Source organism: Herpailurus yagouaroundi, unplaced genomic scaffold (assembly GCF_014898765.1).
Source record: "Herpailurus yagouaroundi ecotype Mexico unplaced genomic scaffold, PumYag 183, whole genome shotgun sequence".
NCBI classification, from domain to species: Eukaryota; Metazoa; Chordata; class Mammalia; order Carnivora; family Felidae; genus Herpailurus; species Herpailurus yagouaroundi.
Window position 1 is genome coordinate 9,761,948 of NW_024412414.1, and position 19,161 is coordinate 9,781,108.

At 41.5% G+C, this 19,161-nt stretch overlaps 1 protein-coding gene across 6 annotated transcripts in view; it reads right to left on the minus strand.

The window, feature by feature from the left end:
- ITPR1 (inositol 1,4,5-trisphosphate receptor type 1) overlaps positions 1-19,161 on the minus strand; it is a 329,757-nt gene that overhangs the window by 134,386 nt on the left and 176,210 nt on the right. For all 6 annotated transcript variants that reach the window (XM_040492113.1, XM_040492112.1, XM_040492110.1 and 3 more), the window contains 7 exons: positions 17,931-18,068; positions 14,370-14,495; positions 11,805-12,005; positions 9,477-9,728; positions 7,995-8,120; positions 5,179-5,307; positions 804-924 (listed from right to left, as the gene is read on the minus strand). In XM_040492113.1, coding sequence (XP_040348047.1) covers positions 804-924; positions 5,179-5,307; positions 7,995-8,120; positions 9,477-9,728; positions 11,805-12,005; positions 14,370-14,495; positions 17,931-18,068 — 1,093 coding nt within the window. The remainder of the gene's footprint in view (positions 1-803; positions 925-5,178; positions 5,308-7,994; positions 8,121-9,476; positions 9,729-11,804; positions 12,006-14,369; positions 14,496-17,930; positions 18,069-19,161) is intronic.

The window sequence follows — 19,161 nt, forward strand, 5'->3', positions numbered from 1 at the left end:
AAGCTTCATCTCTTATTGTGAGATAGTACCACATAAACAGTAAAAAGACACCATTACCTACCATATGAGAATCAAGGAAATCAGGATGGGATGACTGAAATCAGGCAAGAAACCCTAATCAACACAATTTATATTTGGTGGACAGCTACTTGATAATCCAAGAACCCGACTTGCCTCTGTGCTGCCTGTCTGCAGGAATGTAAAGAGATACCTCTTCTTAAATTTACGCAGGAAGAGAGCCCCTTGCTTCCCATTTATGAAGGGGAGTAGGGCCGAGTAACAGAGTCTGATAAAGTCAGGGTGAAGGGAGCAGTCATTTTCAGAGCTACCAGAGAGGTGACAATTGATAGGCAATAGGGAGCAGTGCACCTTTTCTGAGAAAGGGTGTCCCCCTGGGATTGGATGTGCACTTAGCAAGAAAAAAAGTTCCCATGTGGTTGAATACACTTACTGGAGTAAACAAATTAGTTTCTTGAGAGAGACTTCCCAGGGCCTTGAGTAAGTGTGTGTGCACTGGGACCTGCCAAGAGATGCCTAACATTTAGCCATGCACCTGTATTTTTCAAAGCCTCTCTCTCTTTGGGACTTACTGGCTCTTCGCTTTGGGAGATGCCAGCTTGGTAGATGAAAGAAGGCAAGGGTTAGCTATCATGAAGACCTCCATTCCTATTCTACCTCTGCCAACTTCCTGTGTGTGGAACTCTAGAAGAGCTATAACAAGTGCTCAATAAAACTGAGTGGCCTTTACTGCTGTGAGGTAATTCATTGTCATCATGTTGCTCCCAACTGCACTGATAGCTTACCTACATCAGAGAGCACCCGAATACAGCTCTCCACAGAGGCTTTTTGGCTCGGCATTAACCAGTTGCAGTGGTAAACCCTGAACACACCTTGTAGCAGTTGCACAAAGACAGGCTGGCGAGTCTGCAAGGAAGAGAGGCCAAGAGACAGGCAATATGACTTTTCTGTAGATCACTGACACACAGATCAGAAACAGACATTGTAATGAACTGTGAATTAATGGTAACGGACCCTTTGCAAGAGTGGGAAGGGGTGACTAGTTATGAGCAGGATTCCAGCAGGTGCCTCATCAAAGGAGGAAAAAAATCTGAAGCATTTTAAGGCCACGTACAAACTTGACACCATTCAAGTCTGACCATAAGAATCAACAGTGGAATCAATGTCTGAAAACTTGTATTCCTGTCCAGTTACTAACTGGCTATTTGACTTGAGGCAAATGAGCTTACATCTGAGCTATAACTTCATCCAATACATAAAATGAGTGGATTGAGGCAGAATAACCCAAAGTTCTTTCCAGACATTGTATACTATATGTAGAACCTCTGTTTTTGATTAGCAAAAACAAACTATTAAGTGAATCTCACCAAGAATGCATACTTATTTCTAGCACTGTCTTCCATGATATAAACAGAGTAGAATTCTGATATTATACTTTATAAATATTCATTTACTAGAGAGTAGTCCTGGGAAGTTAACTACATGATAGGATTTATTCTATGACAGCATAAATTTTGCTCTTTTTAAAATAAAAGAACTCAAACATTTACTTTATCAGTTTGATGGTGATTTCTGAATGCATTTCAAAGTTATAATTTTGGTCTCCATCCATAGCTACCTGGATCCAGGTAGCTTTGGACTTTAGTTTGTAGGAAGAGGACTTGCACAGCCCCTCCAAAAAACAGCAGGAGCTAATATAGCAAAGAAAAAAAGTAGTGAAACACTGTAGAGAAGTTTCTGAGATGGAAGGAAAAAAAAAACAAACAAACATGGTGCTAGGGAGAAAATCAAGTCTATTACAAGACAACACAACAGGTTAATAAGAATTCAGAACCTCTTCTACGAACAATGTTTGGATAACATACTTATTAAGTGTCACATATCAGGTGAAAGTTCATTGGGGGCCTCAACTAACAATCCTATAGCACATGAACTGCCTTAATGCCACAAATAAGAAATGGAGGCCCATAAAAGTTAAAAGAAAGTATCCAAAAGAACAAGTGGTGCCAGAGCAGTCAGTCAACCTCAGGGCTCTCTGATGCTGACAATTTGTGCTCTTTCCACGAAGTTCACCTGCAAAGCAGAATCTTATTGCTTTCTTCAGGAAGTACTTTCTGTTCTACACCTCCCAGCTACCCAGGACAGTAAACTGCGTTACTAAGAGAGGACAAGATCATAAAGAGCCTGAGAAATTGGCTGCAAAACCCTGATATTTAGCTCCTGAGCACAACGTTCCCAATGAGAGTAGCCATTTATGGAGAACACGTCCCACACGCCAAGTGCTGAGTGCTTTCTGCATATCTCATGGAACCCTTACCATGACCATAGGAAGTAAGCAGTGGTATTATCACCCACCCCACTGGGAATATGTGTTAGAGTTGGGATGGGTACCCAACACCCAAACTCAAAGAAAGAAGTATCCTTTGACTCAATTCAATTTAATCAGTATTTATTGGGCATTTGCTCTGTTCCCGTCTCACCTCTGGATAAACAAAAGAGGAATACGTTAGCCAGTGTAGCTGCTTTCTAATGACCCACTCCAATGGGCAATCTGGTGCCATCAACTCACTCAAACTCTTGGACTAAAGAACACGGCTGCCCATCACCCTCTTCGTAAAATCCTCCCTTCTCTTATCCTGAAGCCCTGCTTGTTCCTGAATCCCACACTGCCTGCGTGATCAAGTGAAGACCTTCCTCTGGCCTCTTTTAGATGCTATCTTTAATTACACGTGCTCTGACCAGTCTGTTCTAGTAAAATGCTTCATTTTCCTGGCCATGACTTCAACTACCAACTGTTTATATCCGGATTCTACCACTCCACTCTCCTGAGTCTCATGGACTCATTTACTTACTCAGTGAATCAGCACCTACCAGGTCCCAAGCACAAAAAGCTACAAGGGACAGAGCAGTATCAGAAGTAACTATGCACATAAGGCATAGCTATGCCCTTCTTACTGTAGCTTATGGTGTAGCAGAAAAAGTACAGGATCATATTTATTAAGCAGCTACTCTGTGCCAGGCATTATGCTAGATGTTTCGCAAATATTTTCTCTCTTGCTCACGATAGCCTACAGGATTGACATTACAGCCCTGTTTCAAATATAAGAAAAGAGGTTCTGTGACCAAGCCAAGTTCACAGAGCTGATAAGGCAAAGAGTGCGAATTTGAAACCAGCTTTATCCTGCTCTGAAGCCTCCAAAATTCTATCCTTCCTCCCTAGATCCCATAGTCCCAGCTGCCTCCTGGACATTCCACTGGCATTATTATAAGTAAATAAATAATAAAATAAATGTGACACAGCCAAACCCAAGCTCACCATTTTCCTTCCTCATATGCTTGGGTTGAAAGAAAAGAAGGAAAAAACTAAACAAACAAGGAAGGCAGCCAGGAAGGAGGTAAAAATCTAGCTGGGAAATGACGCATATACTGTTCAGCATATAAACAAAACAAGATAGGCCATTAGAACTCCAAAAATAGTATTCCTTGGAAAATACATGCTCTAGAAAGCCATAAAAAAAAAAAAACAAAAAAAAACCCCTAAAATCCACTTTGGATTTTGTATTCTAAGTATATACGGACAACCTGAGTCTTGCTGGGACTTACAACATTTATACTGAAGATTCATGTCTCTGACCATTCTGGCTTATTAGGTGGTCCAAAAATTGGTTTCAGAGTAAGGCAATAAGAAGAGAGAGGAGTGACCAAAATAGGAAACCAAAACTCACATTCCTGTTTAATAGTTATCCAATTAATTTGATTGACTTACTTTGACATTTTGGTTTTGCAATACTATTTCACGATCCATAGGAGAATGGGCATTGCTGTGAGGATTGTCACTTTAAATTGCAAAAGCAGCAAGTCCAATCTTAGCAACCATGGCAGCTTTCCTGGCTGGCTCTCAGCATAATAGCACTTGGTAAAGAACACATTCTGGCCTCTGGTAACTCATGCGCTTGGGATCCAACCAGTTTCTGCTCCCCAACTACTCAAGAATATATACAGACATTTGAAAGATAGCATTCAAACTTTGCAATACTTTAGCTTAATTGCTAGCTTTTATAGTTATTTCTAACCAAACAGAAGGTTACCAATAGTTCCCAGCAAATGTACCTCACTAAAAACTCCACAAGTTTCAGAATCAGAGAAAAGTAGGTTGAAATCATGGTTATGCCACTTAATGGCTGTGACCATGACTCAGCATGGTAATTAAACTTTCTGAGCCTCAGTTTACGGAGCTACAAAGATGGCAATATCATCTACCTCACAGACTATACTGAGCTTATATGAACTCTCTGCATGTTAATGAAATAAGGCAGGATGTGATAAATATACTAATGAGTATGATACTACCATGAATCACCTTTCGCTTGGAGAATTTACCTGCATTAGGATTATCTGTCTATAATCCAATAACTCTGGGCCATCCATCAACCCCAGGACAGCCTCTACCTCTTTCTATGACAAGGATGGTTACTATTTCTCTTCTGATCACTGGAGACCAAGGCCAACTTTCATCTTGTAGGCTGTACCAACGCACCTGCTGTAAGACTCCCACAGCAGTTGACCCAGACCTAAGTTATAAAAAGAGGAGTGATTTTTTCAAGTCGAAGAATGAAATTCTCTTTCAGATCCATGGATTCAAAACTTTGAAACTGTACAGTGAGAACCAGCATGCAGGGCTGCTGCACTGCACACCCCAGGAGCACCGTGCACAAAGGAGTGACATGCCCACGTTGCTGTACAATACACCAGCCCTGCTGTCATGGCTGAAAGACTTCTCACTCTTGCCATGCAGCACTTGGGATGAGCTTAAGGCACACGCTTCAGGAGTTAAAATGGAGGTTTCCAAACATGTTTTTAAAAAGCCTTAATAACATGTTAGCACCTATTTGAAAGCTGCTTCTCCTAAAATTGGAAGGGAGGAATCAATAAGATTGAAGGGGGGAAGAACAGGCATTGTAAGGAAAAAAGATCAACAATCAATAGAACCATCTGGTGAAGAAAAACATCCTCAGGTGCTTATTTATCCAAGGGCATCCTGAGAAAGCAAAGGATCTTATATCCATGAAGGCTCATTTACAGCTGCTCACTGCCATATCAGCACCAACAGCAATTGCTGAAGCTCTGTCGGGAAGGCCCTGCACCGCTTGTGTTTCTTACCTGCAGGGTAGTACTCTGGTCTGAGAAGGGAGAACTGAAGAAGGTAGTAACGATACTCATGACGATTTCAGTAACGTACTTTTCCAAAATTGAGTCTGCATGCTTCCTGTCACTTGTGTTGTTACAGGCCTGCAAGGCAAGTGGATGCTTTAGACAACACACCAAACCTGTAGATCAGCTGTAGAATTAAGAAATCTGTAACCACTCCTGCTAATCCAACAAACGAAAATAAAGGCTTGAAATAACAACAATAAATCATGCAGCCAGAGAAACTGATCAACTTGTGTATCCCAGTATAGACTCATAAAACAAAATTGATAAGGGACCAGGGTGCGTGAGTGGCTCAGCAGTTAAGCAGCTGACTTCAGCTTAGGTCATGCATGGTCTCATGGTTTGTGGGTTCGAATCCCTTGTCAGCTCTGTGCTGAAAGCTCAGAGCTTGGAACCTGCTTCAGATTCTGTGTCTCCCTCTCTCTCTTCCCCTCCCCCACTCACGCTCTCTCAAAAAAATAAACATTAAAAAAAATTTTTTTAAGTCGGTATGGGACCTACAGGGCTTTTGCTTCCAAATTCCTAGCCATGTGTGGCAAATCTAATACCTTAAAAGGCAACAAGAGGCATAGTAACTACAGTTGTCTGTATTTTCCCCTAAAAGTGAACTGCGCTCCTTGTTAAGCCATTCATCTGTTCTATGCAATGTTTCCTAACATATATGATCAAGAGAATCAAATATATCAGGTCCACTGTGTGTAATATTCTCCAACGCTACAACACTCTTCTATTCAATAAAAATGCTACTGTAGCATAACATATAATGTTGTCAAATTGCTACGATGTACAGTAAAGCTAATATAACATTGTGTGTCAACTATACTTCAATTAAAAAAAAAAGTTACTGGGGCGCCTGGGAGGCGCAGTCAGTTGAGCGTCCGACTTCAGCCAGGTCACGATCTCGCAGTCCGTGAGTTCGAGCCCCGCGTCAGGCTCTGGGCTGATGGCTCAGAGCCTGGAGCCTGTTTTGGATTCTGTGTCTCCCTCTCTCTCTGCCCCTCCCCCGTTCATGCTCTGTCTCTCTCTGTCCCAAAAATAAATAAATAAAAAAAAAAAAGTTGGAAAAAAAAATTAAAAGAAAAAAGTGTATTTTCTAAATCTTTTCCTCTAAATGCCTAATCTTATTTTAAGTAGCAAAATTAAGTATAATGCCAGTAAAACCTAAAGTCTCTCACCCCAAGACCTATGGAATCCATGATTTTTGACTCAAAACTCCACTATTTTCAGCAGTATTGCATATCAGTAACTTTTTTTTTTTTCAACGTTTATTTATTTTTGGGACAGAGAGAGACAGAGCATGAACGGGGGAGGGGCAGAGAGAGAGGGAGACACAGAATCGGAAACAGGCTCCAGGCTCTGAGCCATCAGCCCAGAGCCTGACGCGGGGCTCAAACTCACGGACCGCGAGATCATGACCTGGCTGAAGTCGGACGCTCAACCGACTGCGCCACCCAGGCGCCCCGAAAATACACTTTTAAAAATCAAGTTTTACTACCAAATTCATTAGTGCTGTAATTTGAGATGTAATGTTGCTTACAATAAAAATTTATGAAGGGCAAAAAAAATGTTTTATTAACTAATTGCCATATTGTCAGCTTAATACTGAGCAGTTTAGACACATTCAGAGAATGAAATTAGTAACTGATTTTACATTTCTGAATAATGTAATGTAGAGGTCAGCACAGTTACGGGCTGGTGGCTGCTTTTATAAATAAAGTTTTATTGGAACACAGCCATGCCCACCTATTTACCTATTGTCATGGCTGTTTTCAAACTACCAGGGCAGACTTGAGTAGTTGTGTCAGAGACCAGATGGACCACAAACCTGAACATATTAATGTCTGGTCCTTTACAGAAAGCTTTGTTCAGCCCTGATTAAAAAACAAACAAACAAAAAAAAACCCACAAAAAACAGAGCAGGCCTTCCATTCCAATCTCCAAAACCAGATTTATGGGATTAAAAGACTAGGAGGAAATTGAGATTAAAAAAAATAGATATGTATACATTTGTCTGTGATACCAACACGTGAGTATTATTAAACACAGACCTTGATTAGAAAGAAAACAAGTTCTTGCAGGGTGTTTTACACTGTAATTTGTACCATCAAGCAAAGAGTATCACAGTGTAAGACTCTCCAAAGCACCTTTCTTATTAACGTCAAGATTCCGAAAATCATCTTACAATCATTCTTTCAAGAACTTGGTTACCATCCCCCATCCCCACCACCACAAAACTCATCGTGAATCCATGGTGTGCCTTGTTAGGTAGTGGTCTTGCAGCTTTAGAAACAGTATTAAGCTCAGAGCAAAACCAAATCCAGAATATGAAGCCCATCCAACTGCTAGGTCAGGAAAGCAGATCCAAAGGGAAGTGCTTTGCAGAATCCTTGACACCAGACTGAAGGAGATAAATGCTCAAGTTCAGGAAGGTGTCCTTTAAGGAGAGATATCATCAAGGAAAAGAAAACTTTCAAATGTGATTTTAGTATGTCTCGGATTATTATTCACAAATCAGTCCATAAAGGATGAAATGAAAAGCAATTACCCACCTTTCTGACATGTGATGAATAAAATCTGTTCTCAGCAAGAGGTAAAAGGCATTAAGAAATGAGGCGTGTGCAAGTGTAGAGCCACATCTGCCTCCCCGTGTCACATGAGCAAGCTGAAATGACGTGAATATTTTCCTCATGCCTGCATAAGGATGTCCAGACGCACGCACATACACAAACATTTCCGCTCTGCCCCTCAGTTCCAGAAAGCCTTACCCTGCAGATGTCTACAAGGAAATTCTCAAACAACTTCCACATGTGATTGCTGGTATAAATCTCCTTCATTTCCACCTCAGTATCCACGTAGCAGTGATTAAGGAAGTTAATGTAGGCAATTTTAACCTGAAGACAGAAATAGATGTTTCTGAAAAACCAATTTCGTATACATAGAAAAAGAGAAATGCAAATTAAAACTATGTCAAAACACCATTTCCATCTGTCAAATAAATGAGTCCAAAAGTCTGATAAAATGCTGTGTGGACAAGGCTGTGAGAAAAATGTGATCTTGTTTTTTTCTCCTTTATTATAGTCATCAGTTATTAATGATCTCATTTTATTAGCATAAGCTGGTTAAACAGACATGCAAGGCAATTATAGTACACCCTTATGATAAAATTTTTATGTAACTGTAAAAAAAAAAAAAGAATGTGGAATCTCTTTATGGACAGATATGAAAAAGAACAACAATGTATACAGAATGTCATCTTTTGTGTTTAGGAAAAAAAAAAACGGGGGAGGCAATGAAGAATATTTATTTCATTTGTTTATATACAGAACTCTAGAAGGATGTACAAGACCATAATAATTTTCTGTGGGGTGGGAAGGGACAGATTAGGAGATATGTCATAGTTTACTCCTTTAAAGTCTCTGCTATTTGAACTTCTCATAATGTATTAACTTTTCAAAAATTCATCTAAAAACATCTATTTGATATATACTACATATACTATAAAAGTATATTCAGTTTAAGATTAAGTTACCAGCATATATTTTAAACAAAGACAAAATACACACTGTATCTGCTATAAATATATGTGTATTTAGTTTAAGATATAAATTAATAGCATGTATTTTAAACATACAAAGGAAAAATATAAACTGTATGATGCACTGTTTTTGCTGTCATTGTTGTTACTAGCCAACACTTAACAACAACGAAACAGAAAACTCGAAAGGAATCATTTCCAAAACCTAACAGGTATGTATGTATGTATGTATGTATTTATTTATTTTTAACAGGTATTTATTATGGGTGGTAGAATTCTAGATTATTTTAATTTTCCTATTGGTTACCTGTAGTTTCTAAATGTTTTATAATTGTCATTCATTCATTTTTGCAATACACATTTTCATTAAAGAATCTACTTGCAGAATAGGTCTTATGTGCACATGAACCATATCTCAAACCACTCCATCTCATTTTTCAGACATTCATTCCAAGCAAATACTCTTCGCTCAACAGGCTAAATGATTAGTTTTCAAGAGCGGAAGCACAGAAGCAGATTCCCACTCTTCTCGAGGAGACATCAAGAAGGATTAAAATCCCCCCAATGTTCTTCATACACTAAACTGGCATTTGAGAAAATGTTGTTTCCTCACTACAAAATGAGCTGCAGATCTTATCGTACTGTGAGGCCACATCGGAGCTGGCTGCAAGTCCACATGCCACATGCAGAGACATGAGAAGAGCTTGCTCACCTCGGGGATGCAATCCTCATGGGTCACTACACGGACAATGTCATCCAGTGGGAGCAGAGAGTTGCACTTTATCTCTGTATAGACGTTCTTGCCCTCAGTGCATACGGCCAAGAGCTCAACCAGGTGGATGTGGTACATGAGAGGGCTGTTCTCATCCATCCGGTCCCGCTCTGACCTCATCATCTGGATTAGGGTCTGGAAAGAGGCTCTGTCATTGTAGAACACGAGGACGTCCTCTCCCGAATTAACCAGCTGCAGAAAGAATGGGGCTTGCTTATAGTATGAGCTTGCAGAGGTGGGGACATTTAAAAAATGAGGGAAAAGGGAAAAAGAGATGTTCTGTCGGCATTTGCTTTCTAAAACCAGTCTCACCTGTTTTACCAAACTTGTCTAAACTTCATTTATATTAATGAACAACTGAAAATCTTCAGCAGCAGCATTTCGATCGACAGATACAGGTATAGGACAGTGGTCCTAAAGCCATTGGGGGAAGACAAGGTCTGCATACCAACATTCATGTATCAAGTGGAAATGCAGACTGTAAGCTTGCACTTTTAATTCCAAACCTAATAATTAGGCTATGATTTTTCTACTTAAAAATATTTACAGGGGTGCTTGGGTGACTCGGTTGGTTGAGTGTCCACCTGACTCTTAGTTTTGGCTCAGGACATGATCTCTTGGTTTGTGACATCGATCCCGGTGTCAGGCTCTGTGCTGATGGTACAGATTCTCTCTCTCCCCTTCTGCCACCCACCCCCAAATAAACAAACATTTCAAAAAATGTTTCCATCTTTTTATGCCTGAAAAGCAGTATCCCTCTTACAACTCTCTCATGCAGTGCCTTCTCTCTTCACAAATTATCCAGTTCTCATTAAGATACACCTAACTTTTGGGGCGCCTGGGTGGCTCAGTTGGTTAAGCGTCCGACTTCAGCTCAGGTCACGATCTCACGGTCTGTGAGTTCGAGCCCCGCGTCCGGCTCTGGGCTGATGGCTCAGAGCCTGGAGCCTGCCTCTGATTCTGTGTCTCCCTCTCTCTATGCCCCTTCCCCATTCATGCTCTGTCTCTCTCTTTCTCAAAAATAAATAAACGTTAAAAAAAAAAAAAAGATACACCTAACTTTCAATACTCATCAAAAAATCAAGGCTTTCCTACTTATAACTTGTCCCCAGGACTGAATGTGGCTTCTCATAAATCTACTTAAGAATAAATCAATTTCAGCACTGCATGAAATACAGAAGATCCAAAAAGGGCTGGTACAGAAGCCAAAATAAATATAGTCAATATTATTTACACAATAACATCTAACCTTCATAGGCTCTAAGTAAGTGCCAAGTATTGTGATAAATACTTCACATGGATCACCTAACTTCACTGTGCCTCAGTTTTGTCCATAAAACTGAGGACAAAGAAGATAATGAGCTCATGGTGCTGTCATGTAGATTAAATAAATGATTATATGTAAATTGCTTAGAGCCCTGACTAGGGTATGGCAGGCTTCCAAGAAATGTTAGCTATTTTTGTCATCATTATTTCAATGAGTTCACATATCAGTTCCTCAGGTGAATACGGCTACACCTTCTTTCACAAAAATGCATGCTGAGGGTTGGGGAAGTTGACACGTCACATAGCCAGTAAAGCGGTACAGCCTTCATTCATATCCTAGGTAAGTCAGTTCTTTTAATTATGCGACACTACCTTCCACTGGTATTGTATGTTCTTTATTAGATGACATTTTAAATCCAAATGGTAGGTGGATTTACTTAAGTTTTCATTTTTTAAACAGGTAAAAGATGAAATGGAGTGTATCTGAAAGTGGTGACAGAGGGCTTTTTTGGTCAGACAGCATTCATGGGGCATTGACTTCCCACAGAGAACCAAGCAGGACTTTGTCCCAATCCCACGGTCTAGCTTCTTCTCAAGAATCATCAAGTAACAATTTTTCTAGCTAATGAAGTGAATAATTAAAGACAACTTATTCACAGGAACATAGGCTGTTCTGGCTCACTGGTTTCTATCCACATTTAATCGCTATTCATCGTATTTTTGGTTTGTTACTCCTGGTTTTATTTTCCCCCTCTCAAAAAAATCTGATCCCAAACTCCTCAAAATAAACAGATTCACTGCTATGAAAAACCTGATAAGACTCTTGCCTACGTGTGTACCTGATTTATGCTCATAAACACACTCTCTCACACAAACAAACCACAATTATGTTTTGTCCCTTCATGTGGGTCCAGGAGAGGGTGCTAGTTCATACAGAGAGTAGTAATTTAAAAATTTGTGTGGAACACCAAAGGTAGGGATATAGAAATAAGCAGTTGTTACCTCAGCCATAACCATGTCTTGGCACTTTTTAATGAATTTCCCTTCCGCCTTGACAATCGTCTGCAAGAACTTGATGTACTGGACATTCCGACCGTGAGTCTCGATGCAGTGAACAAAGTGCTGGACGACCCTTTCATTGATCTCACTGCAGAGCTGGAAGTTGTTCATGAAGATGTGCTGCATGGTTACCGCCTCCAGGATCTGACAGAAGAGTCAGAGCAGGAGCACAGGGACATCAGAGAACAAAGTGACAAAGAGTCTACCAAAACACACAAAGAAGCCTTTAAACCAGTGAAGAGATGGCTCTCCTTTCTCACTTCTGTACGGCCTTTTTTCATAAACCTTTTCAATCATGTGTAATAAACATATAGAAAGGGAAACAACTAGTATTCACCTCAATGAACTATGGTGGGAACCCCAGCACCCAGATCAAGAAACAAAATGTCTTACCACCCAATTTAACTCCTATTTTGATTTCTGCAACCACAAATTAGTTTTGCCTGTTTTTGAGCTTCCTGTACTGTCTTCCGCCTGCTTTCTTTTGTTTAATAGTACATTTGCGATGCTGTCAACATGTTGTTGCATGTATCAGTACATAGAATACACTGCTATGTATATTCCATGACATGAATAAACCACAGTGTGCTGATCTCTTCTATTGCTGATGGGCATTAGGGGCGTATCCAGTTTAACGGCAGGTTTTAGTGGCACTACTCTTCGCACAATAGGGCTGCTCTGGGCATTCTCGAACATGTCTTCTGGTAAATTTTAATGTGTGTGCCTGTTGCCTTTATATCCAAGAGTGGAATTGCTGGGTTGCAGAATATAAATGCTTGGCTTTAAAAGTACTTCTCAACAGGGGCACCTGGATGGCTCAGTTGGTTAAGTGTCAGACTTTGGCTCAGGTCATGATCTCACCGTTAATGAGTTTGAGCCCCACAACGGGCTCTTTGCTGACCGATAGCTCAGAGCCTAGAGCCTGCTTTGGATTCTGTGTCTCCCTCTCTGCCCCTCCCCCACTCACTTTGGTGTCTGTCAAAAGTGAATGAACAGTAAAAAAAATTTTTTTTAAAAGTACTTCTCAACAGCTTTCAAAAGATATTAACAATTTCCATTCTACACCACAGCTTTTCCATACCCTTGCTGATTTACAGTGTTGTTGGTCTCTGAATTTAGTCATACTTTGTTTTGCCTATCTTAGTTAATTTATACTTCTCTGATGATCACCTTGTCCCAGTGACAGGCCATCTGGGTATGTTCTACTACAGATGATTTCATTTTAAAGTTTTTTTTATCCATTTAAAAAATGGGTTGACTTTTTCCTTATTGACTTTTCTTAAGTTTATTATAAATTCTGGACATGAGTTCTTAATTGAACATATATGCAAGCAAACGTCCTCCCCCATTCTCTGGCTTGCCTCTGGATGATCTTAATGAGCTCACCCGGTGAACAGAAGTCTTTATTTTATGTTTTCCTTTATAATTAATTCTATTTTTATACTGTGTAAGAAAACTCTAGGTGCATCTGGCTGGCTCAGTTCAAGGAGTGTATGAACCGATCTCAGGGTTGTGAGTTCGAGTCCCAGGTAAGGTGTAGAGATTACTTAAAACTTAAATTAAAAAAAAAAACAAAAAAAAAAAACAAAAAAAAACTTTGCTCTCCACAAGGTCATCAAAATATTTTCATGTTCTCTTCTAGAAGGCTTATTTTCTGTGGTTTTTACCCCGAGTTATTGAGGGATAAGTTTTATGTCTGGTATGAAGTAGGGGGCTTTCAGCTTTGTATCTTTTGTCTTTTCTCTTCCTAACATCACAATTCTAGTAGTCCTGTCCTCCAAAGCTCCAGCAGTACTAACAAATACGTCAGTGTGCATGTATTTACAAGGAGGTCCTTCGTAGAATTATACAAAGCCAAAAATTAGAGCTGGCCTAAATGTCCATTAGTATGGCAATGGGTTTTAAAAAGTTACAGACATACTATGGAATGCCACACAGCCATCAAAAATTCTCATCAAAAATCAGAAAAATTTCTCTCTGACTTGCAAAGACAGCCACAATGTATTAAGAGAAAAAAGCTACAAGTAGGGTATGCCACCATTTATCTCTAAAAAAAATGCACTCCACGTACTTCAAAAACATATGTGACACACTAAAATATAACAATTATGTTTTATATGAATATATTGTGTATTTATATGTATCAACGTATTATTATGTATTGTATTACATACACAGAAAACTTTATGCAAGACCTCAGGAGGATGTGGCTGGCGAGTGAGAATTAGCAACTCACTAGTGCTAAAATTTGATGTAATGAAGAACGTTAAGAAAAAATAAAAATATACCTTACCTTGTCCTACCACCTCCTCCTCCTTTTCCCTTTCTCCCCCCAAAGTAAGGGGAATATTTATGTCCTCCTAAGAGATGGTCCCAACATTCCCCTTGGAATAAATGTTGCTTTGTAACAAGTCCCCGTGGTCACAACAGCAAAAGAACCAGCTGTTTTTCCTTAGTGCTTAGCACCCTCCTCCCCTCACAGATTTCCAGATAGGCCTCAAGTCTTACCCCTGGATTGAGAAACAGGTTTATGTGTTTGTGTAGCAATGCTTGATTCTGCTGGTTGCCAGCACAGAAATTCTGCAGAAATTCATGAGCCAGCCTCATTATCTCCTGCATCTTGGTATCTTCAGCCTGTGTGGAAGGAGGGAGATGAAAAATCAGTTGAAAATGGGCGATGCAGTAGACAACAGAAGGTCAGCAGGAGACAGCACTTATCTCTAGGCCAAGAGATCACATTCTATGATACGCTCACCACCTGCTAAGTGGGTTCCAGCCAAGGTGCTTGCCGAGGGACTGTTGGGTAAAGACACTGGGGTGCCGCATCGCTGACAGTGAAAAGACGCCAGTAACTTATTCAATTCTCCTATATTCTCTTCCACTAGCCTTTGGTAGATATAAAAAGAATTGATTCGGGAAAAATACAATACAGAGTGGAAGCTGAGAGGAAGCCTCTGGAATTTCATTTCTGGCAATGCCTGGAACTTCTGAACGCCCCACTTCTGAGAACAGAGTGACAGCAGAGCCGTGGCCGACCGCATCGCTAGCGATGAGGTCACACCGCCCAGGTCTCGGGCTCACTCTCTTTAATCCACCTCACAAATGTATGCGTTCATTTTTGGCAGGGATCACGTGACAAAGTGGAACTCTCTTTGGATTGTAAATGTGGGCAAATATACCTGCCACAATCCTTTCCTTGTCATCTCTGTCTTAGCATCTAACCTAAGAGTTAATTTTCCCATCTGCAAAATGGGGATAATACCTGCCCCAAGGCATTTCAACAGCTGATCATGCGATTCTCATTTCCTATAGTAAAAGCATGTACTGTACTCAGTATTTTTAGAGAGCGTTAGATGCCCCAAGATGAGACAAATGCATAAAACCTATCACCATTTTGCCCAATTCTAAACAAGCAAAAGTTTAAATATAGTAAAAATGAAAGAATTCCAAAAATGGAATCGTCCCTCCTACTCACTTAGCCCACAACAATCTCCCTACGTCTTCTCACATACACCACCTCATTTCAAATGCCAGACAGCATAGCAGTTAGCAACGTAGACCCTGAAACCAGACTGCTTAGCTCTTATCCAGATCTACCACTCACTAGCTGTGTGACGTTGGGCAAGTTACTTAACCCTTCAGGGCTTCTGTCTCCTCATCTATAAAATTGAGATATGAAAAATGCACACTTCATACAGTTGCTTTGAAGATTAAATGGGAAAATCCAAGTCAAGGGCTTAGATAATAATTACTCAGTAAAGGTAAGCTACTGGTTCTGGTCTAGACCAAGGGTCAGACAGATACTTTGTGGCTTTGTGGATCAAAAAGCAAAGGAAAGGATGTTAGGCAGGTACTACTAAAGATGTAAGATTTAAGAATGCGTTCTTAACTACTACGCTGTATAACAACAGATGGCAGACTGGATTTGGTTCAGGTCTGCAGGTTGCCCACCCTGATCTAGACAATAACCCTGGAAGAAAGGATGCATCTGTCAGAACAACGGACAGAAGGAATCTGAGCTACCAGCCTTGACAATCAAAAACAGAAGAGTTTAAAAGGACATTAATAGCAAATCCCATACAACATACTGGATATTACATTTGTCTCCTACTAACAGGGAAAGTGGCAAATCCTCCAGCTCTAAGAAATCAGTGGCCTTGGGACAGAGAGACCCTGCTGGTTGTGAGCAGTAATCTCCAACAGTTCTGCACTCTTTCACTTCTTAGGCTCAAAGAAGTATCTTCCGGGGCTCATTGAAACCAAACGCTTCATCATGTGAAACAAATTTTTACAAGGCAGGTAAACTCTAAAGATACCACCTAACAAGAGAGTATCTGCTGGTAGGAATTCTTCCACTGTTCTCCCACAATGTGCTATCCGTACCCATCCCAAATCAAACCAGTCTCACACACACACACACACACACACACACAATTGTCTACCCCAATTCCAGCTGAATCGCGTTACCTGTTACTTTCACACTACTCTATGAAGAGCTGTCTTTCTTTAAGGAAACTGGTGAAATTGTAAGGCAAAGATATGGCCAGCAAACTACCTTCTCACATTCTGTATACATAGCAAGGTTATTCAGCTTGCTGGTTCTAGTTACATGTCAGCCAAGTTTGGATGACAAGCACACTTAGATTGAAGTTATATTCAAGTCAGTTAAGTTCCTGACCTATCAGAGGGATTAAGCTCACACTTTATCTGTGGCTGCAGAAAGGCTTGACCAGGCTGAATCACATGGGCCCCATGATTGTGGCAGCGGCCTTTGCAGAGAAATTCCTGGAGCATAGGGCAGCAGGCCCAAGTGAGGTACGTGGAAGATAAGGTACAGCAAGCAGGGCCTGGGCCTCACGGGTGAGCAGATCTGGCTCTTCCATGTGTTGCTGGGCCATACAGGCAAGGTACTGAACCTCTGGCCAGTCTTCTTATCTAAAATGGGGCTACTAATAGTAAGGGCGCCTGGGTGACTCAGTCAGTTAAACGTATGACTTCAGCTCAGCTCATGATCTCACGGTTTGTGGGTTTGAGCCCCGTGTTGGGCTCGGTACTGAAAGCCCAGAGCCTGGAGCCTAGTTTGAATTCTGTGTCTCTCTCTCTCTCTGCCTCTCCCTTGCTTGTGCTCTCTCACTCGATCTCAAAAGTAAATAATAGTTAAATAACATAACATAAAATAACATGGAATAACATAATATAAAATAATAAAATGGGGCTACTGATAGTACGACCAATCTCAAGCGCTGTCTTAAGGATGAAATGAACTGGAGAATGAATATGACTCAATGCAGTGCCTGGCACCCTCCAAGCACTAGCAGTGAGCCTTCTTTAGCCAACTCTTCACCACCAAGTCTCTCTGGAAGTCACTGGTGAACTCAAGAGACTAAATCCATTCCCTGGGACTCTCGAGTTCCCCAAGCCTCGGTCTCCTCATCTGTCAAGTGGGAACAACATGATAACTGTGCTAGATTTTAGAAGTGAATAGAGGTTTTTGAAAGTGCCCTGTCAGGCTTCACGGCACAGAGCACTGTTACCCTACTTCCCTAAATCCTATCATGGTCAACGACAAATGCTGGCATGAAAAAATGGGACAGAGAGTGTAACTTCTAACAACAGAAAAGAGGACTTGGAGCCAAGTATCCTGAAAGATCCAAATAATTTAACCAGAAATCAGCACACTACTGAGGACCTCACAAGTGGGCAGGCCTCATGTCCCCACATGCATCCAGTCACTTGCAGGGCTTACGTTGCCCAAAAGGCATTTGCAGATGACCCAGGACACAGCACATGCCCATGTGCATATACAGGTCCGTCCATCCCACCTTTGCATCTAGTGCCGCATGGGAGCAAGTAGAGAAGCAACGGATTCTGGAGGCAGGTTATGGGTGGCTGTATTTCATGACACCCTGTCTGTTTAGCGCAAGTTGCCTACAAGTGCCTTATGTTCACCATCGCCACGTCAGCTCCATGTGGCCACCAACACTATCCCAACATGGAGGGTTTCGGAAAATGCGGAGACCCGCCCCGGCCCTGGGAACAGCTGCCACCGCCGGAGGGGAACTCACTCACCTTCTCGTAGGGGATCTGCAGCAGCTCGAGCACCACTGCGTGCGCGCCCATGTTCCGGAGCAGGCGCTGCTGCTGCTTCTTGCTCTTCCTCACGGTGGCGCTCTCCTGCACGCAGAGTTTGCTGAGCCGAATCAGGATCTGTCAGAAAGAGAGACTCCAAGTGTGTACCCACGACCAGCATCCCAGTTCTGAGATCCAATGCACAGCGCGGCGGCAACAGTCAGCGAAGGTGCGTCGTGTGCGTAAAACCGGCTGACAGTAAATCTGAACTGTTCTCACCCACCCTCCAAAGAGCTTGCCATGTGAGGTGGTGGATGTGTTAAGTAACCTGATTGTGATCATCACTTCACAGAGTGTCTATCAAGTTATTACGTGTCACACTTCAGCAAGATGACAGTTTCTTTTGTCAATTTTATCTGCATAAAGCCTGAAAAAATTATTTCAAAAAAAATGAAAGAAATCAACTTCAGAAAACTGGGAAGCATAACTGAGAAAAGACTGTAGGCTCTGGTCATGGGCAGGGAGGCAGAAGTGATCACGACATATTAAACACAGGATGGGGCGCCTGGGTGGCTCAGTCGGTTGGACGTCCGACTTCGGCTCAGGTCATGATCTCGCGGTCCGTGAGTTCGAGCCCCGCGTCGGGCTCTGTGCTGACAGCTCAGAGCCTGGAGCCTGTTTCGGATTCTGTGTCTCCCTCTCTCTCTGACCTTCCCCCAATCATGCTCTGTCTCTCTCTGTCTCAAAAATGAATAAATGTAAAAAAAAAAATTTTTTTTTTAAACACAGGAAATTCCTCCCATATGTAGTATCCCTTAATCACATCAAACCGAATCTACACATGGTTAAAAACATGCCCTTCCAGAGTATGAAGTAGGTTATGTCTTCAACCAAAAGTGGGATAGTTTCAGAAAGATCTCCAGGGGTGCCTGGGTGGGTCAGTTGGGTAAGTGTCCAACTCTTGACTTTGGCTCAGGTCATGATCTTACGGTTTGTGAGATCAAACCCTGCATGAGGCTCCACACTGACCGTGCAGAGTCCACTTGCGATTCTCTCTCTCTCCCTCTGTCTCTGCCCCCTTCCGCTTGCATGTGTGTACACTTTCTCTCTCTAAAAATAAAGAAACTTTAAAAGGGATGAAGGGAGAAAGGGAGGAAGGGAGGAAGGGAGGAAGGGAGGAAGGGAGGAAGGAAGGAAGGAAGGAAGGAAGGAAGGAAGGAAGGAAGGAAGG